This window comes from Ananas comosus, linkage group 1 (genome assembly GCF_001540865.1).
Source record: "Ananas comosus cultivar F153 linkage group 1, ASM154086v1, whole genome shotgun sequence".
Taxonomy (NCBI): Eukaryota; Viridiplantae; Streptophyta; class Magnoliopsida; order Poales; family Bromeliaceae; genus Ananas; species Ananas comosus.
The window spans coordinates 17282786-17298137 of NC_033621.1; the positions used below are offsets into that span (position 1 = coordinate 17282786).

The window sequence follows — 15352 nt, forward strand, 5'->3', positions numbered from 1 at the left end:
TATCTATCTATCTATCTATCTATCTATCTATCTACTTATGCCTGCTTAGACCTAGTGGGAAGATCGGCAGAGTCAGCGACCAAAGCCACTGGGAACTATATTTATATAATTCTCACCCCACTTTGTTGCAGGGCCGAGTTCGAGCAGATCGGGCGAGGACCGCGGTAAGGGCGTAGCGCCCTAGTATCTAGTGGCTTCCTTTCTGTATTAGAGTATTCCATGTATATAGAGATATTGATATGTATATATTGGAGAGCTACTCGTCTTTATAGATGTTGAACTTGTAAACACATTTTGGAGATGTGAATGTATATGTACATGTTGCATAAAAATGTAATAGCTAGATATTTCTCTTTTGTTCACTTGTATATCTACTTGTGATTCTTGCTCTCGCTTGTTAAGCACTTGTGTGCTTCATGTATATTGTTTAAGTTTACCTGGGCAACTTGATGTACATGACTCTGTTGTTAGCCTTGGGCGGACAGGGGAGGTCCTGTCCGTTCGGCGTCTATTCGACGTGCCCGAACCGACCAAATGGGCGGTTGCGAGGCATGACAGTGCTACCGATAGTATAGTTGTAACACACTAGACCTTTGCAAACTGCAAGGTTTGAGTGATTGGATGTGTTACGAGCTTTTCCACACTTGGTGGAGGGTCGTAGAATGTTTTCCGACCTAAAAAGTGGACGAGTCCTGAGAGTTTTCACTCTCGGGGACCGGTCCCTGATAGGAGAGATCGGTCCCCCAGTGAGCAGTGTTGCGCAGCCGGCGAGGCAACCGGTCCCTGGCGGGTGAGACCGGTCCCCGAGCGCGTCTACACAGTGAGAGACCGGTGCCGCGCGGGGAGAGATCGGTTCCCGAACGATGGTTTCTCGAGTTCGACACGAGAGACCGGTCCCTTGCGGGGAGAGACCGGTCCCTCTAGGCGAAAACTGCCCAGACCGGGCTGTTGCAATATTGGATTTTTGAGGGGCCTCTTGGGATTTTGTTACACTAGATGGCTTATATGGCCACACCACCCTCTCTTCTTCTCATTTCTCTCCTCACACTCTCCCCACACCCGTGTTAGAGAGAGAAGAAGGAGAAGAAGAAGAAGGAGAAGAAGAGGAGGAGGATCTAGCTTGGACTTGGAGCACTTCTTTGCCTCTCTTTCTCTTCCCACCTTGTTGGTGCTTGAAGGCTTGGACTTGGAGCTTGCAAGAGAGGAGATCTTCACCCTTGGAGCTTGGATTGGAGCTTCTAAGGAGGTTAGTTGCTCATTTCCTTCCTCTATACCTTGATTTGAGGATTTTTAGTAGATGGAACTCTAGAATGGGATTTTAGGGTTGATTTTGGGACTTTTTGATCTAGGGCTTTTGAGGCTAGATTTCTTGGATTAGAACCTTCCTTTGGGTTAGATTGGAAGGATCCTAGCCTTCTTTTGGAGCTTGAGAGAGATTTTCTACTCCCTAGGTGAGTTATTGCCCTTTTTCTTGTGATTGTTAATGTTTGAGCCTAGAGTTGCTCGTAATGCTTGTGTATCTCTTTGCTCAATACTTTTAGAGTATTATGAGACTCGTGGACAACTTCGTTCGGCGAAGCGAGGCACTACGCGACGGTTCGGTGGGTTTGACCTAACCACACATGAGAAAATCTCATTTGTGATGTTTTGAGTATCGTTAAATGAAAAAGCATGCATAATCATGTTAGATATATTTATTATAAATTTTAGAATGCTTAACATGCATATGTTATGTATAGTAAATTTTTGNGGCATGTACCGGGTGGGCCTATGCCTGGTCCCGGGGCGTGATAATGCCTTTGCAAAATGAAGCTAGGTAAATAATAAATGCTATTATGCTCAAAATGCTTTCCATTTTTACCTATCACCCAATCATACCGGCTCACGCGAAGTCAAGCCCAACTCCCTCCTCTAGATCATATACTGGAGAGATGACCGCTCAACCTAATATAGACTGTACTGCAGAAGATGCATAATTGACTCGTCACCTGTCATATGATGCTACTATGCTCAACTGACTTTTTCTTTTATCTCATGACCTAATCTTACCGGCTCAAGCGAAGTCAAGCCAAACTCACAATAGCAGGGCCCACGGGGACTCACACCAACCTAGGGCTATCTGCTGGGTAGATACGTTAACCCATAGGTGACAATTCCGGAGCTTACTGCTTGTGATGGTGTGACCACCAACAAACCAAATAGACAATATGAGTAAGATCCAGTCCTCTCATCCTGAGGACATCCTAGTGATTAGGGTAATAACATACGAGAATCCAACATTCCCTAGCATAGTCCATAAGATCTATTTCAATCCCTCGCATGCTCATCTCAAATCGTGTGCAACTATGACAACAACTCACTTGTACAATCATGACACATAATGTTCACATTCTCTACTTGTACAATAGGATACCCAATCCATATTTCGATCACTAGATTTATGTTTACACTCACAATGACACCTAGTATTTTATTTTAATTTCTATGTCCAATCAACAAGTTAATATGCCACCAATGTTCCACAATATTTTCTAAAGTTCACATTCTAGTTCATTACATTTATAGTTTTCAATATCCATCGACCCAATCCTCATGCGTTCAAAAATTGATTTCTCAATCCAATTTGTCCAACTCTCCTTTCAGAAGTATACAAGAAAAATTGAAAGCTCAAACACCAAATTAATGATCATTATGAGAGCTTGAATCAAGAAAATTAGTGATCATAATTAGTGATCATTATGAGAGCTTGAAAGCTCAAGAGAAAATTTGGTAAGGCCCAAAAAATAATGATCATAATTAATGCTCATTGTGAGAGCTTGAATAAAGGGAAATTATATCTCCTTAATTTAAGTTACAGTTACCAAATTAATTGGTCTAAGAAAATTTCCATATGGAATAAGATTTCAAATTATGAAATATACCAAATATGGTAACAAATTAAAAATAAATGAAACTAGCATATATGATTAAATTTCAAATTATAAAGTAATACCCAATGTAATAAAATAAATTAACGATTAATAAAATTACCTTATAAGATGAAATTTTCACAAAATAATACTAAATCTAACAAAAGTAAGTTTTCGTTGCAAGTAGATCAATCACGCAGGTGACAAGGGAGGACATTTATTTAGGTCTATTTTGGTATTATTGCAAAATTTTTTTTTTTTAAAAATCTATTTGGCAAATATTCTATTTGATTGGATGTGGTAGCATTTTCTTCTATAAAAGAAAAAAAAAAGTTATTATCCTTTTTTATATTTTTTTCCACTAAACAATTCTGATAGATAACTGTTCGTCCCTAGAGCAAGTGGCAAAGGTTTTGGTGGTTGTTACCCGAGACCCAAGTTCGAATTCTAGTTGATTCACATTTCCAGCTAAATTTATTTCTAAATGAAATAAACGAAGCGGGTAGCGTGCTACCTGCTTCGTTTATTTCTAAATGAAATAAACGAAACGGGTAGCGTGCTACCTATCTCTCAAAAAAAAAACAATTCTGATAGATAAAAAATCCTTGATACCATTCAACTCACAACCCACTAATAAAATTTTATCTTAAAAAACTAAAAATAATAGTGTAGAATGCAGGAGAAGTATTTGATTATATCTTTTTGCAGAAGCAGCTTGCGCTAGCTTTTCTTCGAATGCGATCGGTCTCAAATCGTAAAGGTTGACTCTCTATCCTCGTATCATTGATGAAGATCTTCTAATTCTCCAAACCTACAGTAGACCGAGATACGAGAGCACAGAAATTTCTCACGAATTTCTGAGTATTTTTTATATATTTTGCGCTCAAATAATTACGAGAGAATTATCATTATATTTATAAGGGTTACCAAACCTTAAAAGACGAGTAGAAGATGAGTCCTAATCGTTTTATATTTGTCCTAAGATAACTAGAATATATCTATAATTAGTTTTTGAAACTAAAAGCAAAATCAAATCTAGTTTAATTAAACAATATAATAATGGTCGAATCGATTTCGATCATAGATAAACCTGGTTCGGTTGGACTGAAGGCTAACAAACAGTAAAGGACACTAAGCCATAGTACTCGTACATTATTTTTGGTTCTCTCTCTCTCACACGTGCACGTCGACGCACAATATTCGTGGACGCAAAATACACATGTATGTATACACAAAATGAAGACGTTGCATTAGTTACATTTTTTCAAATAATTTTTAAATAATTTTAAAAAATTATTTTTTTATATTTTATAAAAGAAAGACTGTAATATGGTGNTGATTAAATCTTTTAGAATAACATTACAAGAATTTATTGAAACAAAAAATAAAATAAAATAAGTTCGTATCAAATCGTGCCAGTAAGAAATCATGCGTATTCATCACACAAACGTATCACGTGTAGTACAGAGAATTGCAATCTTGACGCACACATCATCGCACACACATGAATATAAACCTGTGCACAAACCCACCGCACGTATCGCGTCGTAAAACTAATTCCAACACGATTTGATTGTCAAGGGTGCACGTAACATCACTGCAAGACAGCATTCATAAGAAGTATATAAAAGTTGCAACGGAACCTAGCTAATTATACGACCGAAGTAGAGGAGCTGCTATTGATTAATTTGCTCGATCTGTTGCTTCACACATTAGCAAAAAGCTTATAATTATTGGCGTCTAGAGTAATTTGACGAATGGCTGAGATACAGCCTAATGCTGCCAACACGGAGAAAACGATGGTGATAGTGGTGTTGACCCAAAAGACGAGGCTCTTTCTGTTCGGTTTGAAGGTGATGTTGTAGAAAATAGACGGCACAACAAAATCAAGGGGCAAGAACCCGAAGGCGCCGATCACCGCATTAATATCTCCGAAGAAAGGGAGCATGGCAGCCAGGGTTGTTGCCAAAATGACGGACAAGGATCGGAAAATGAGCCTGGGGACCACATTCCGGGCTGAATGCTGACCCTCGGTTGGGTTTGCGAACAGGCCCTCGAGCACCTCATTCGTCGGCTGCAAGTACACCACTCCGACGGCAGAGAGCTGGAGGAGGGTGAAGACGTTGGTGATCGTGAAGAGCCATTTGGGGATGAGATCTGTGGCTCCCCCGTCCGCGGCGAAATTACTCAGGATGGTGCCCGCTGCTTGATTGCCGAATGCCCAGTACCCTGAGATTGCCACGCCGAAGAACGTGCACACCACAATTGTGTAGCAGAGGCACAACCCCTTGAACATCTTCCCTTTCACCGGAGCTGCGGCCGTGGCCTTCGCAGATCATGCGGCATGCATATACGTAATTAAGAGGTCGCAATGAATTAATTATAAGAATATTACAAAAGAACGCGTGTGTGTGTATATATATATATATATATATATATATATATATATATATAATAAGTTTTATCTTGATCNGACAGGCTGAGGTAGCTCAGCGGCAGGAGGCGCGGATGAAGCATCTTGAGGACCTCCTACTTCAGCAGGCGGCAGCTTCGAGGGAGACCCAGGGTCCCACACCGCCAGCACCCGTGGTGGACGTCGCACCGAGGGCGCAGTCCCCCGCGCCCAGTTCTTCACGTGCGGCGCCGGCGACCACACCTCGGGAGGAGGTGGCTGCGGTACCCCCAGTTCAGAGACCGGCCACGGGGGCAACTTTCCCCGTGAGGGCCGAGGGAGCCCAGCGGGATTGGCTCATGGATCGCCTAAGTGAGTTCAGGAGGTGCAGCCCGAGGACGTTTGATGGCGAGAACGTCGACCACTGGATTGTTGAGAAGTGGTTGATGCACATGGAGAAGCTTTTACGAGACACCTTCGTAGAGGAGCGGGACAGAGTTTGGCTCGCCACTCACTTTCTCGACGGCGCGGCCTACCGTTGGTGGTTGGATATCCAGGACAACCCAAACACCGACTTGGCAGCGATTACCTGGACGAGGTTCAAGGAGCTCCTTCTGGCACACTACTTCCCGACCAGCGTCAAGAGGAAGATGGAGCAGGATTTGTGTGGCTTGCGCCAGGACGAGCAGTCAGTGGCCGAGTACGAGAGGGAGTTCTCCCGGCTACTTCACTGTGTACCGTTTGTTGTGAGGGACGACGAGGACAAGGCCCGCATCTTTGAGCGCGGTTTGCGGTCTTCTATCTTCCGGTTGGTGCAGTCTTCCAACCTCCAGACCTACCGGGAGGTTGTGGATCGAGCGTTGATTGTAGAGGCTGGAGCGGCAGATCTTCAGGAGCGTCGCGAGAGCTCGGAGAAGGGGAAGGGAAAGAGGCCCGTGGCTGAGGGTGCGAGTCAGACGCACTCAAGGAGGCCGCCAAGGCACCCAGGAGCCGTAGCCAGTCGCGGAGACGTGGCTCGTCTACTCAGCTAGGAGGACCCGATCGTCGCCAGGCCCCCCGCTGCGTGATCTGTGGCGGTCCTCATTACCCGCGGCAGTGTTCACGCAGTCGGGGCAGGTGCTTCTTGTGTGGCCAGAAGGGCCACTTTCAGTCGGATTGCCCGAGGAGTCCATCGCCAACGCCATTTTCGGCATCTGCACCAGCATCGCCAGGTCCCAGTCAAGAGACATCTTCTGTGCACCACCAGGCCGGACGGCCGCCTGTTCAGTGGCAGGCGGATGGGTCACGACAGGCCCCGAGCGGACGCATCTACGCGGCCCAGACTGAGGAGGCGGCGGCAGCCGAGAATGTGGTCGCAGGTATCATTTTACTTTATGGTATTCGAGTTAGAGTATTGTTTGATACCGGTGCATCGCATTCATTCATAGACCGGCTGTTTACCGAGTTGCATGGCATCCTACTTGTATCCTTGTTGCATCCAGGACGAGTTGTTATACCTGATCATTCTTTGGACATTCGGGAGTTTTGCCCCAGTTGCCCTATTCGGGTTGGAGATTGGATCATGCCCATGGACTTGCTAGTGTTGCATAAACTCGGGGAGTTTGATGTTGTGTTGGGTATGGATTGGTTGACCAAGTATTTTGCCACCATCGATTGCAAGGATCGAACAGTGACATTTAGAGAGGCGGGGCAGGCGGAGGTTGTGTACCGAGAATGCCAGAGTTCGCTGTTTGCAATGACGATTAGCTCCTCGCGAGCTAGGCAATTGATTAGTAGAGGCTGCGTAGCCTTTTTGGCTACTGTTGTGTTGAAGGGTGATGATGATGCCCCCAGGATCGAGGATATCCCCGTAGTGCGGGAGTTTGGAGATGTGTTCCCAGCTGAGCTTCCGGGCATGCGACCTGATAGGGAGATTGAGTTTGTAGTGGATCTTGTTCCCGGGACTACCCCGATCTCAAAGGCACCCTATAGGATGGCACCAGCAGAATTAAAGGAGTTGAAGGCACAGTTACAGGATCTTCTGGATAAGGATTTTGTGCGACCGAGTGTGTCACCTTGGGGAGCACCGGTCCTGTTTGTTAAGAAAAAGGATAGATCACTTCGCTTATGTGTGGACTATCGTGAACTTAATAAAGTCACGATCAAGAATAAGTATCCATTACCGAGGATTGATGATCTATTTGATCAGCTCCAGGGATCTTGTGTGTATTCTAAGATTGACNGACGCGATCTTGAGTGGAACCCACAAGAGAGTAGTCTTTCACAGGTGCTCGTTTTGTGTGTCCTAGATATAAATATATATTTATCAGCCATTATTCATCCATACATAAGTCAAACCAATGGCCCATTCAATTAAAACTCTAATAAATATTCTAATAATAGCTACAAATTGGTAAACATGGAGATATTACAGGAGTGACCAGTTGACCACATCAAAGCTTAAGGACCTGTACGTTTGGCCTAGCAGGACTGCGGGACATAGTAGTACTAGATATAGTAGGGGGTAAAAAAAAAAAAAAAGTACCGCAGAAAATAATACGGTACTGTAAAAAGAAAAAAAATACTATAAAGCGTTGGATTATTTTTGTTAAAAGTACTGTCTATTATAGAAATTTGTTTGCTAAAAAGTTTGTTAATTTATTATATACTAGTATAAAGTGTATTAAAAAATATAAATTTAATTAAGTGGTCCCATTATTTATTTTCTAATAACAATTTAAAATTAAAATTTGAAATTAAAAACTTAAAACTAATTTTAAATCTAACATGAATTTAAAATTTGAATTCAAACTCACATTTTGTTTTTGAAAATCAAAATAAAAAATTTAAATTTAAATTTAAATTTAAACAACTTGATAATTTATAATTTGTATTGAAAATTAAGTAAAAAATTCATTACCATTTATATTCCAAAATTGAATTTCAATTTAAAAGTCTAATAAAAAATTAAATTTAAAATTTAAAATTTGAATGGAAAATCAATTCAAAATTCAACAGCAAAAATAGAATTTAAATTTTAAATTGGAACCTATCAAATTTGAATCTAAGAAAAATGTAACTGTGAGTTATAAAATTTTAATTCAAAACATATCTAGCTTTAAAATTTAAACTAAAATATAAATATAAATTTATAAATTACAAATCATACAAAATTAACTTTCAAAAAATAAATTGGGGACCAAAATAAAAAAAAAAAAAAAATTGAAAAAGTTTATTTTGACCCCGAAATTAACTTCCAGAAAAAAGAAGAAGAAGAAAGAATAAAATAAAGAAGTACGAAGTTAGTTAATTTCTAGCGTAGATCCTCCATTATATATGGGAGCTGCTGCTGTCGAAAATGGTAAAGAAGCGAAACACAATTTTGTGTTCCGCTCCTCCCTCCACCAAGCACCTCGTTGGGGAAAACTCCGTTTTGGGCGCGCAAAGGCCGGGCCAGTTAACGGATGCTAGCTGAATGGGGCTTTTTAGTCCCTCAGAATAAGTAATTTATTTGAGGGATATTCGACCCTAATTATCATGCACCAACGGTAATTAAGTTAGTTAGTGACCCAAATATATATAATAGCGCCTTCATTAAGACTTAATTAGTATTCCATACTAGTAGTACTAGTACTAGATATATAAAAAAGCAATTGCAAGTTAGACGATAGATAGATAGATAGAAATATAGGAATTAACAGAAGCAAAATTAACCTACGTACGTACGTACCGGCATATATGGATCCGGCAGTGGCACAGACACTATAGGCAAGACAGAGCAGCAAGGAGACGAGGTTGACGTGCCTTAGTGAGTGGAATGATGGAAGTTGTGCCAGCACAAGCATGAGCGTGCCGAATATTATCACAAACACGTAAAGCTTTATCGGACCCTCAGGTTTTGCTATAAGATAGATAGACTGCAATTACGTGGAACATATATATATATAAGCAAAGTATATATCAACGAGGTATATAATCACCTAATATTTAATTTCCTCTGAATTCAAAAGACATCAAACGGTAGCTTTTTCTCCTCCTTTTTTTTTTTTTTTTTCCCTGAAATACATGATTTAAACGCCAAAAGTGAAAGCGCACCAAACTTGTTACCTTCATGCTCTGCCCGGCTAGGAGGGTCGAACCAACAACTGCACCAAAGCATACTAAGAATTGAATTGGGCCGATGAAATAACGACCACATCCAACACCTGCAAAATCCAAAAATGCCAACCAAGAAGGAAATTAATTAGTTCAATGGATTCCTTTAATTTCTCCTTCACTTTGGCCGAAAATAGCACTATAGGAGATCGGCCCTCATCAGCCTAAGGACTTTATGCTATGAGCTCACGAAGAGCTGCCAACAAGTCTTCTTCGGGCTCGGATGAAGATGATGTTAGATTTTATTGGGTTTTTGATAATTTATAACTTTATGGGCATCCTGGGCAGCCCAATATTCCATGGTCCTTGCCTGGAAGCCCATCTAAGATTTTCACATATGAGAATTAGTTTCATATTGAAAATTAAAAGTGTGTTGTTGTCATTTACATACTTTTTCATTTTTTAGTTGTTTGAGAGAAAATAATAGTTATGCTCTTGACTAAACACATGCACGGCAAGAGCACGAGCCGAGCCAGGCGAGCGGCGATGGTCCAGGGCTCCAAGCACCCGGTTTATTTTATTTTATTTTATTTTTTATTTATCTTTATTTGTTTGGGAGCCCTAATACGTATCTTAACCCGTATCCCATATATTACGGACTGATAGGCTTATCCGTAGGCTTATCTTGCGCTATACGGAATTGATGCGTTGAACCAAGATCTTTGCCTTGGATACATATTGGAGGAGGTTGCATGAGTTCAACCTTAACCTCGACATACCTAAGAGCAAAGCACTAATCTCTACCCTGCCTTCTTTTGTGTTCTCGCCGTTGATATTGTGCGCTAATTTTCACCGAGCTTTCTGATATTTCGTTGGATCTGAAGCTTGTTGGGTTCATCTTGCGCTACCTTGAAAGCAGGCCGATGGGGTGGAATGTGGACATTGTATCGCTGGAAATAATTGCCGGGAAGCCTCGCACGTGGAAGGGCAATTTCACTTTTAGGACAGTGCTCTGCACGCCTCTATCCACATGCCTTTTCTAATCATTTTCTCTATAGTATTTATTATTTAATTTCTTTTCAGAATTTTTCTATAACTGAAATTAAACTTTCAAATTATTTTTAAAAAATATTTTACTAAAAGATCAGAAAGATTTTCCAACTAAAGAAGTTCTTCCCGAAGAAGAACTTGTGCCTACAGTCACATAAACTATGACCGAATTTGAGAGATATGTTGTTTTAAGATTCGAAAATTGATCTGGTTTCGGTTGTTGACCAGTCTTTAAGAATAGTTTAGTTGTTGCGCTTATCTTTGTCCTCCTCTTTTCTTAGTTGTTGACCGAATTTAATCCACCTATTCCTATGTTCATAAGTGTTTTCTACACTAAGTTTCCATGCCACTCGTCATATTATTTACACTATTACATGCCACTCGTCATGTCGCTACATAACTATCAAGTTCATCTCTCATCTCGGCACTATAGGATTCAATGTCAAGACCCAATCCTTATCTATCCACTATATCAAGTATTCGACTCATACTATGTAGCACACTGGACTTTGCAAATTGCGAGGTTCGAGTGTTCGATTTGTATTCTGAACTTTTCCACACTTGGTGGAGGGCCGTCGATGGTATACCGGCCTAAAAGTTCGATCTCGAGAGCTTTGGCAGAGTCCTGAGAGTTTTTACTCTCGGGGACCGGTCCCTGATAGGAGAGACCGGTCCCCCAGTGAACAGTGCTGCGCAGCCGGCGAGGCAACCGGTCCCTGGCAGTCGGGACCGCTCTAACCACTTTTCCGGAAAAGAACACTGGCGGTCTGATCCACCGCAAGGAGTGTTCTTTTCTGGAAAAGTGGTTGAATGGTGACAACCCGTGAGCCCTAGAGGGGTTATATGCAGGTTAGAGCGGCAGTGGTACTGTCGGGAGGTGTTGCGGTGCGGACCTCCAGGGCATTGGCTTGAGGTCTGCGGTGCTGACCAAGAGAGCATTGGTTTTAGNTCAAGGATTATGACTTGACTATTCTTTACCACCCAGGCAAGGCTAACATGGTGGCAGATGCGCTAAGTCGGAAATTGACGGAGACTTAGCGATGCTTGTGGTTACTCAACCGCCGTTGATCGAGCAGATGAAGCGGTTGGAGTTGGAGGTGGTGGCTCCTAATACACCTTTGAGACTGATGACTTTGGTGGTGCAACCTACACTTATGGAAAGGATTAAAGAAAAGCAAGTCTCCGATATGGAATTACAAAAGATTCGAGCTAAGATGGTTGATGGTTGCACCGGTGACTTCACTTTAGACGGTGATGGATTGATGCGGTTCCATGGACGACTTTGTGTACCGGCAGACTTGGGCATTAAAGAGGATATTCTTCAAGAAGCGCACCGAGCACCGTATGCTATACATCCGGGAGGCACCAAGATGTACAAGGACTTGAAGTTGCTTTACTGGTGGCCCGGGATGAAAAAGGATGTTGGTGAGTTTGTTGCCAGACGCTTAACTTGCCAACAGGTGAAAGCTGAGCACCGAGTTTCCGCGGGAAAACTTCAGAGCCTACCGATTCGAGTGTGGAAGTGGGAAAAGATCACCATGGATTTCGTGATGGGATTACCTCGCTCACAAGCCGGGCATAACGCTATTTGGGTGATCGTTGATAGATTGACAAAATCGGCACATTTCATACCTATCCACACTAGTTGGACTGGTGAGAGACTCGCACAGGTATACTTGGATGAGATTGTGCGATTGCACGAGGTACCTACATCTATTGTTTCAGATCGAGACCCCTGTTTTGTATCCCACTTTTGGAGGAGCTTACAGGATGTTTTGGGTACGCGCTTGGATTTCAGCACTGCTTTCCACCTCCAGAGTGATGGACAGTCGGAGCGTACTATACAAACTCTCGAGGACATGCTTCGAGCCTGCGTGATTGATTTTCAGGGAAGATGGTCGTAGCATCTACCGATGGCAGAGTTTGCTTATAACAACAGTTATCAAGCAAGTATCAAGATGGCACCGTTCGAGGCACTCTATGGTCGGAAGTGTAGATCGCCACTTCATTGGAGTGAAGTTGGCGAGAGATTGGCTTTAGGCCCAGATGTGCTTCAGGAAGCAGAGGATAAGGTACGCATTGCTAGGGAGCGACTGTTGACAGCCCAGAGTAGGCAGAGGAGTTACGCTGACCGGCGTCGACGAGACTTGGAGTTTCAGATTGGAGACCATGTGTTCTTGAAAGTCTCGCCGACCAAAGGAATTAGAAGATTTGGAATCCGGGGTAATTTGAGCCCCCGATACATTGGACCGTATGAGGTCTTGGAGCGTGTGGGGCCGGTAGCGCATAGACTTGCTCTACCGCCGAACCTATCGGGTGTGCACAATGTGTTTCGTGTATCGGTCCTTCGGAAGTACATCCACGACCCGGCTCATGTTTTGGACGCTACACCTTTGGAGCTGAGGGAGGACTTGAGCTTTGAGGAGCAATCTATGAGGATTTTGGCTCGCGAGGTGAAAAGATTGCGGAACCGGGAAATTCCCTACGTGAAGGTGCTTTGGAGCAACCACGACGAGCGCGAGGCCACTTGGGAGTTGGAGAGCGCGCTGCGGGAGCGCTATCCCCATCTTTTTCAGATGGAGGCTTAAGGTATCTTTACTTTTTGTGTTTCGCGGATGAAACTCCTTTTTAGGAGGGGTGAATGTAACACATTAGACCTTTGCAAACTGCGAGGTTCGAGTGATTGGATATGTTTCGAGCTTTTCCACACTTGGTGGAGGGTCGTAGAAAGTTTTCCGACCTAAAAAGTTCGAAAACTTGAGTTCTGGACGAGTCCTGAGAGTTTTCACTCTCGGGGACCGGTCCCTGATAGGAGAGACCGGTCCCCCAGTGAGCAGTGTTGCGCAGTCGGCGAGGCAACCGGTCCTTGGAGGGCGAGACCGGTCCCCCAGCGCGTCTACGCAGTGAGAGACCGGTCCCGCATGGGGAGAGACCGGTTCCCGAACGATGGTTTCTCGAGTTCGACACGAGAGACCGGTCCCTTGTGGGGAGAGACCGGTCCCTCTGGGCGAAAACTGCCTAGACTGGGTTGTTGTAATATTGGATTTTTGAGGGGCCTCTTGGGATTTTGTTACACTAGATGGCTTATATGGCCACACCACCCTCTCTCCTTCTCATTTCTCTCCTCACACTCTCCCCACACCCTTGTTAGAGAGAGGAGAAGGAGAAGAAGAAGAAGGAGAAGAAGAGGAGGAGGATCTAGCTTGGACTTGGAGCATTTCTTGGCCTCTCTTTCTCTTCCCACCTTATTGGTGCTTGAAGGCTTGGACTTGGAGCTTGCAAGAGAGGAGATTTTCACCCTTGGAGCTTGGATTGGAGCTTCTAAGGAGGTTAGTTGCTCATTTCCTTCCTCTAGACCTTGATTTGAGGATTTTTAGTAGATGGAACCCTAGAATGAAATTTTAGGGTTGATTTTGGGGCTTTTTGATCTAGGGCTTTTCAGGCTAGATTTCTTGGATTAGAACCTTCCTTTGGGTTAGATTGAAAGGATCCTAGCCTTCTTTTGGAGCTTGAGAGATTTTCTACTCCCTAGGTGAGTTTTTGCCCTTTTTCTTGTGATTGTTAATGTTTGAGCCTAGAGTTGCTCGTAATGCTTGTGTATCTCTTCGCTCAACACTTTTAGAGTATTCTGAGACTCGTGGACAACTTCGTTCGGCGAAGCGAGGCACTACGCGACGGTTCGTTGGGTTTGACCTAGCCACACAATGAGAAAATCTCATTTGTGATGTTTTGAGTATCGTTAAATGAAAAAGCATGCATAATCATGTTAGATATATTTATTATGAATTTTAGAATGCTTAACATGCATATGTTATGTATAGTAAATTTTTGGACCTCTATGTGGTAGGGTGCATGCATGTGGGATATAGCATTCTAGTTGGGACTTGGAACCATGATTCCTATTATGAAAATGAATATTGCTTTTGTGCAGTTAACCTTTACGCCCAATTGTGACATTAGAGACTTTGGAATTCTAGATAGGCTTGGGGACTTAGACTATTTGAGAAATTGGGCCAATGTCATAAAGAGGCATTGAGTCCGGGCTATAGTGAACATTGGCATTAATTACTTAATTGAAACATAGAACATGATTTGGGCTTAATTAGTTGTGGTGCTTAAGTGTCATAAAGAGGTACTAAGCAAATAAGTGTTGGGTTGTCACATTGAGACATAGAGCTAAACCGATGGATTACTAGTAGCTATTGCTATGTTTGAGACATGAGGGTTGGATACTTGAGTCTTTGACTACGCTTGCTTGCCATTTGTGCTCATTCGCACATGCTTGTGAGGGTTGCTCCCTACAAGCCGGCACTCCGGAGTTAGCCTACGCGACTTATGTTCGCTCGTGCGGTATTGAGAAGCCTACGGGATCGAGTGGGACAGACACATTCCAAGAGTAGGAATATTGGGCTACCACAGGCACTCAGGCGGCACAAGCTGGACTACCCTGGGGTGGTCCTTAATTGGAAATGAAAATCGACACAGTGTCGAGTGTGTTATAATCACTACTAGATAGAGAGTAGTAGTTGGATTACTTGGACTTACTTCTAGCATAGTTTTGGACATTTGAGTATACATAGATACATGTAGCATGCTAGGAGATGTTGCTTATTGTATCATATATACATTGTTGCCATGATAAAGCATGATCTTCATAACTTCATTAAGTAAACTGTGATATTTACTTGTGGCCATGTAGAGACATAATGGTTATAACAAAGTAAAGGTGCATCATATTAACATCATGTTTAATCGCAGTGTAGTAATTTAGCATTTTACTTATGCTTTTACAAATGCAATTATTCCATTCTATTGCTCTTTTTGGCTTACCCTTTTCTTTTGGGGACTAGTGGTGCATTGAGCTGAGGTCAGTAATTGCCCACTGGGAACTATAAATTATAGTTCTCACGCCCTCTGTTTTATGTTT

At 42.8% G+C, this 15352-nt stretch overlaps 1 protein-coding gene across 1 annotated transcript in view; it reads right to left on the bottom strand.

Moving 5' to 3' along the window:
• Positions 4575–15352, bottom strand: part of LOC109719734 (GABA transporter 1) — a 26881-nt gene continuing 16103 nt past the window's right edge. The window contains exons 3-6 of the mRNA XM_020246572.1: positions 9388–9485; positions 9011–9197; positions 7527–7585; positions 4575–5244 (exon numbers count right to left, since the gene is read on the bottom strand). Of these exons, the coding sequence (XP_020102161.1) occupies positions 4615–5244; positions 7527–7585; positions 9011–9197; positions 9388–9485 (974 nt within the window). The 3' untranslated portion in view covers positions 4575–4614. The remainder of the gene's footprint in view (positions 5245–7526; positions 7586–9010; positions 9198–9387; positions 9486–15352) is intronic.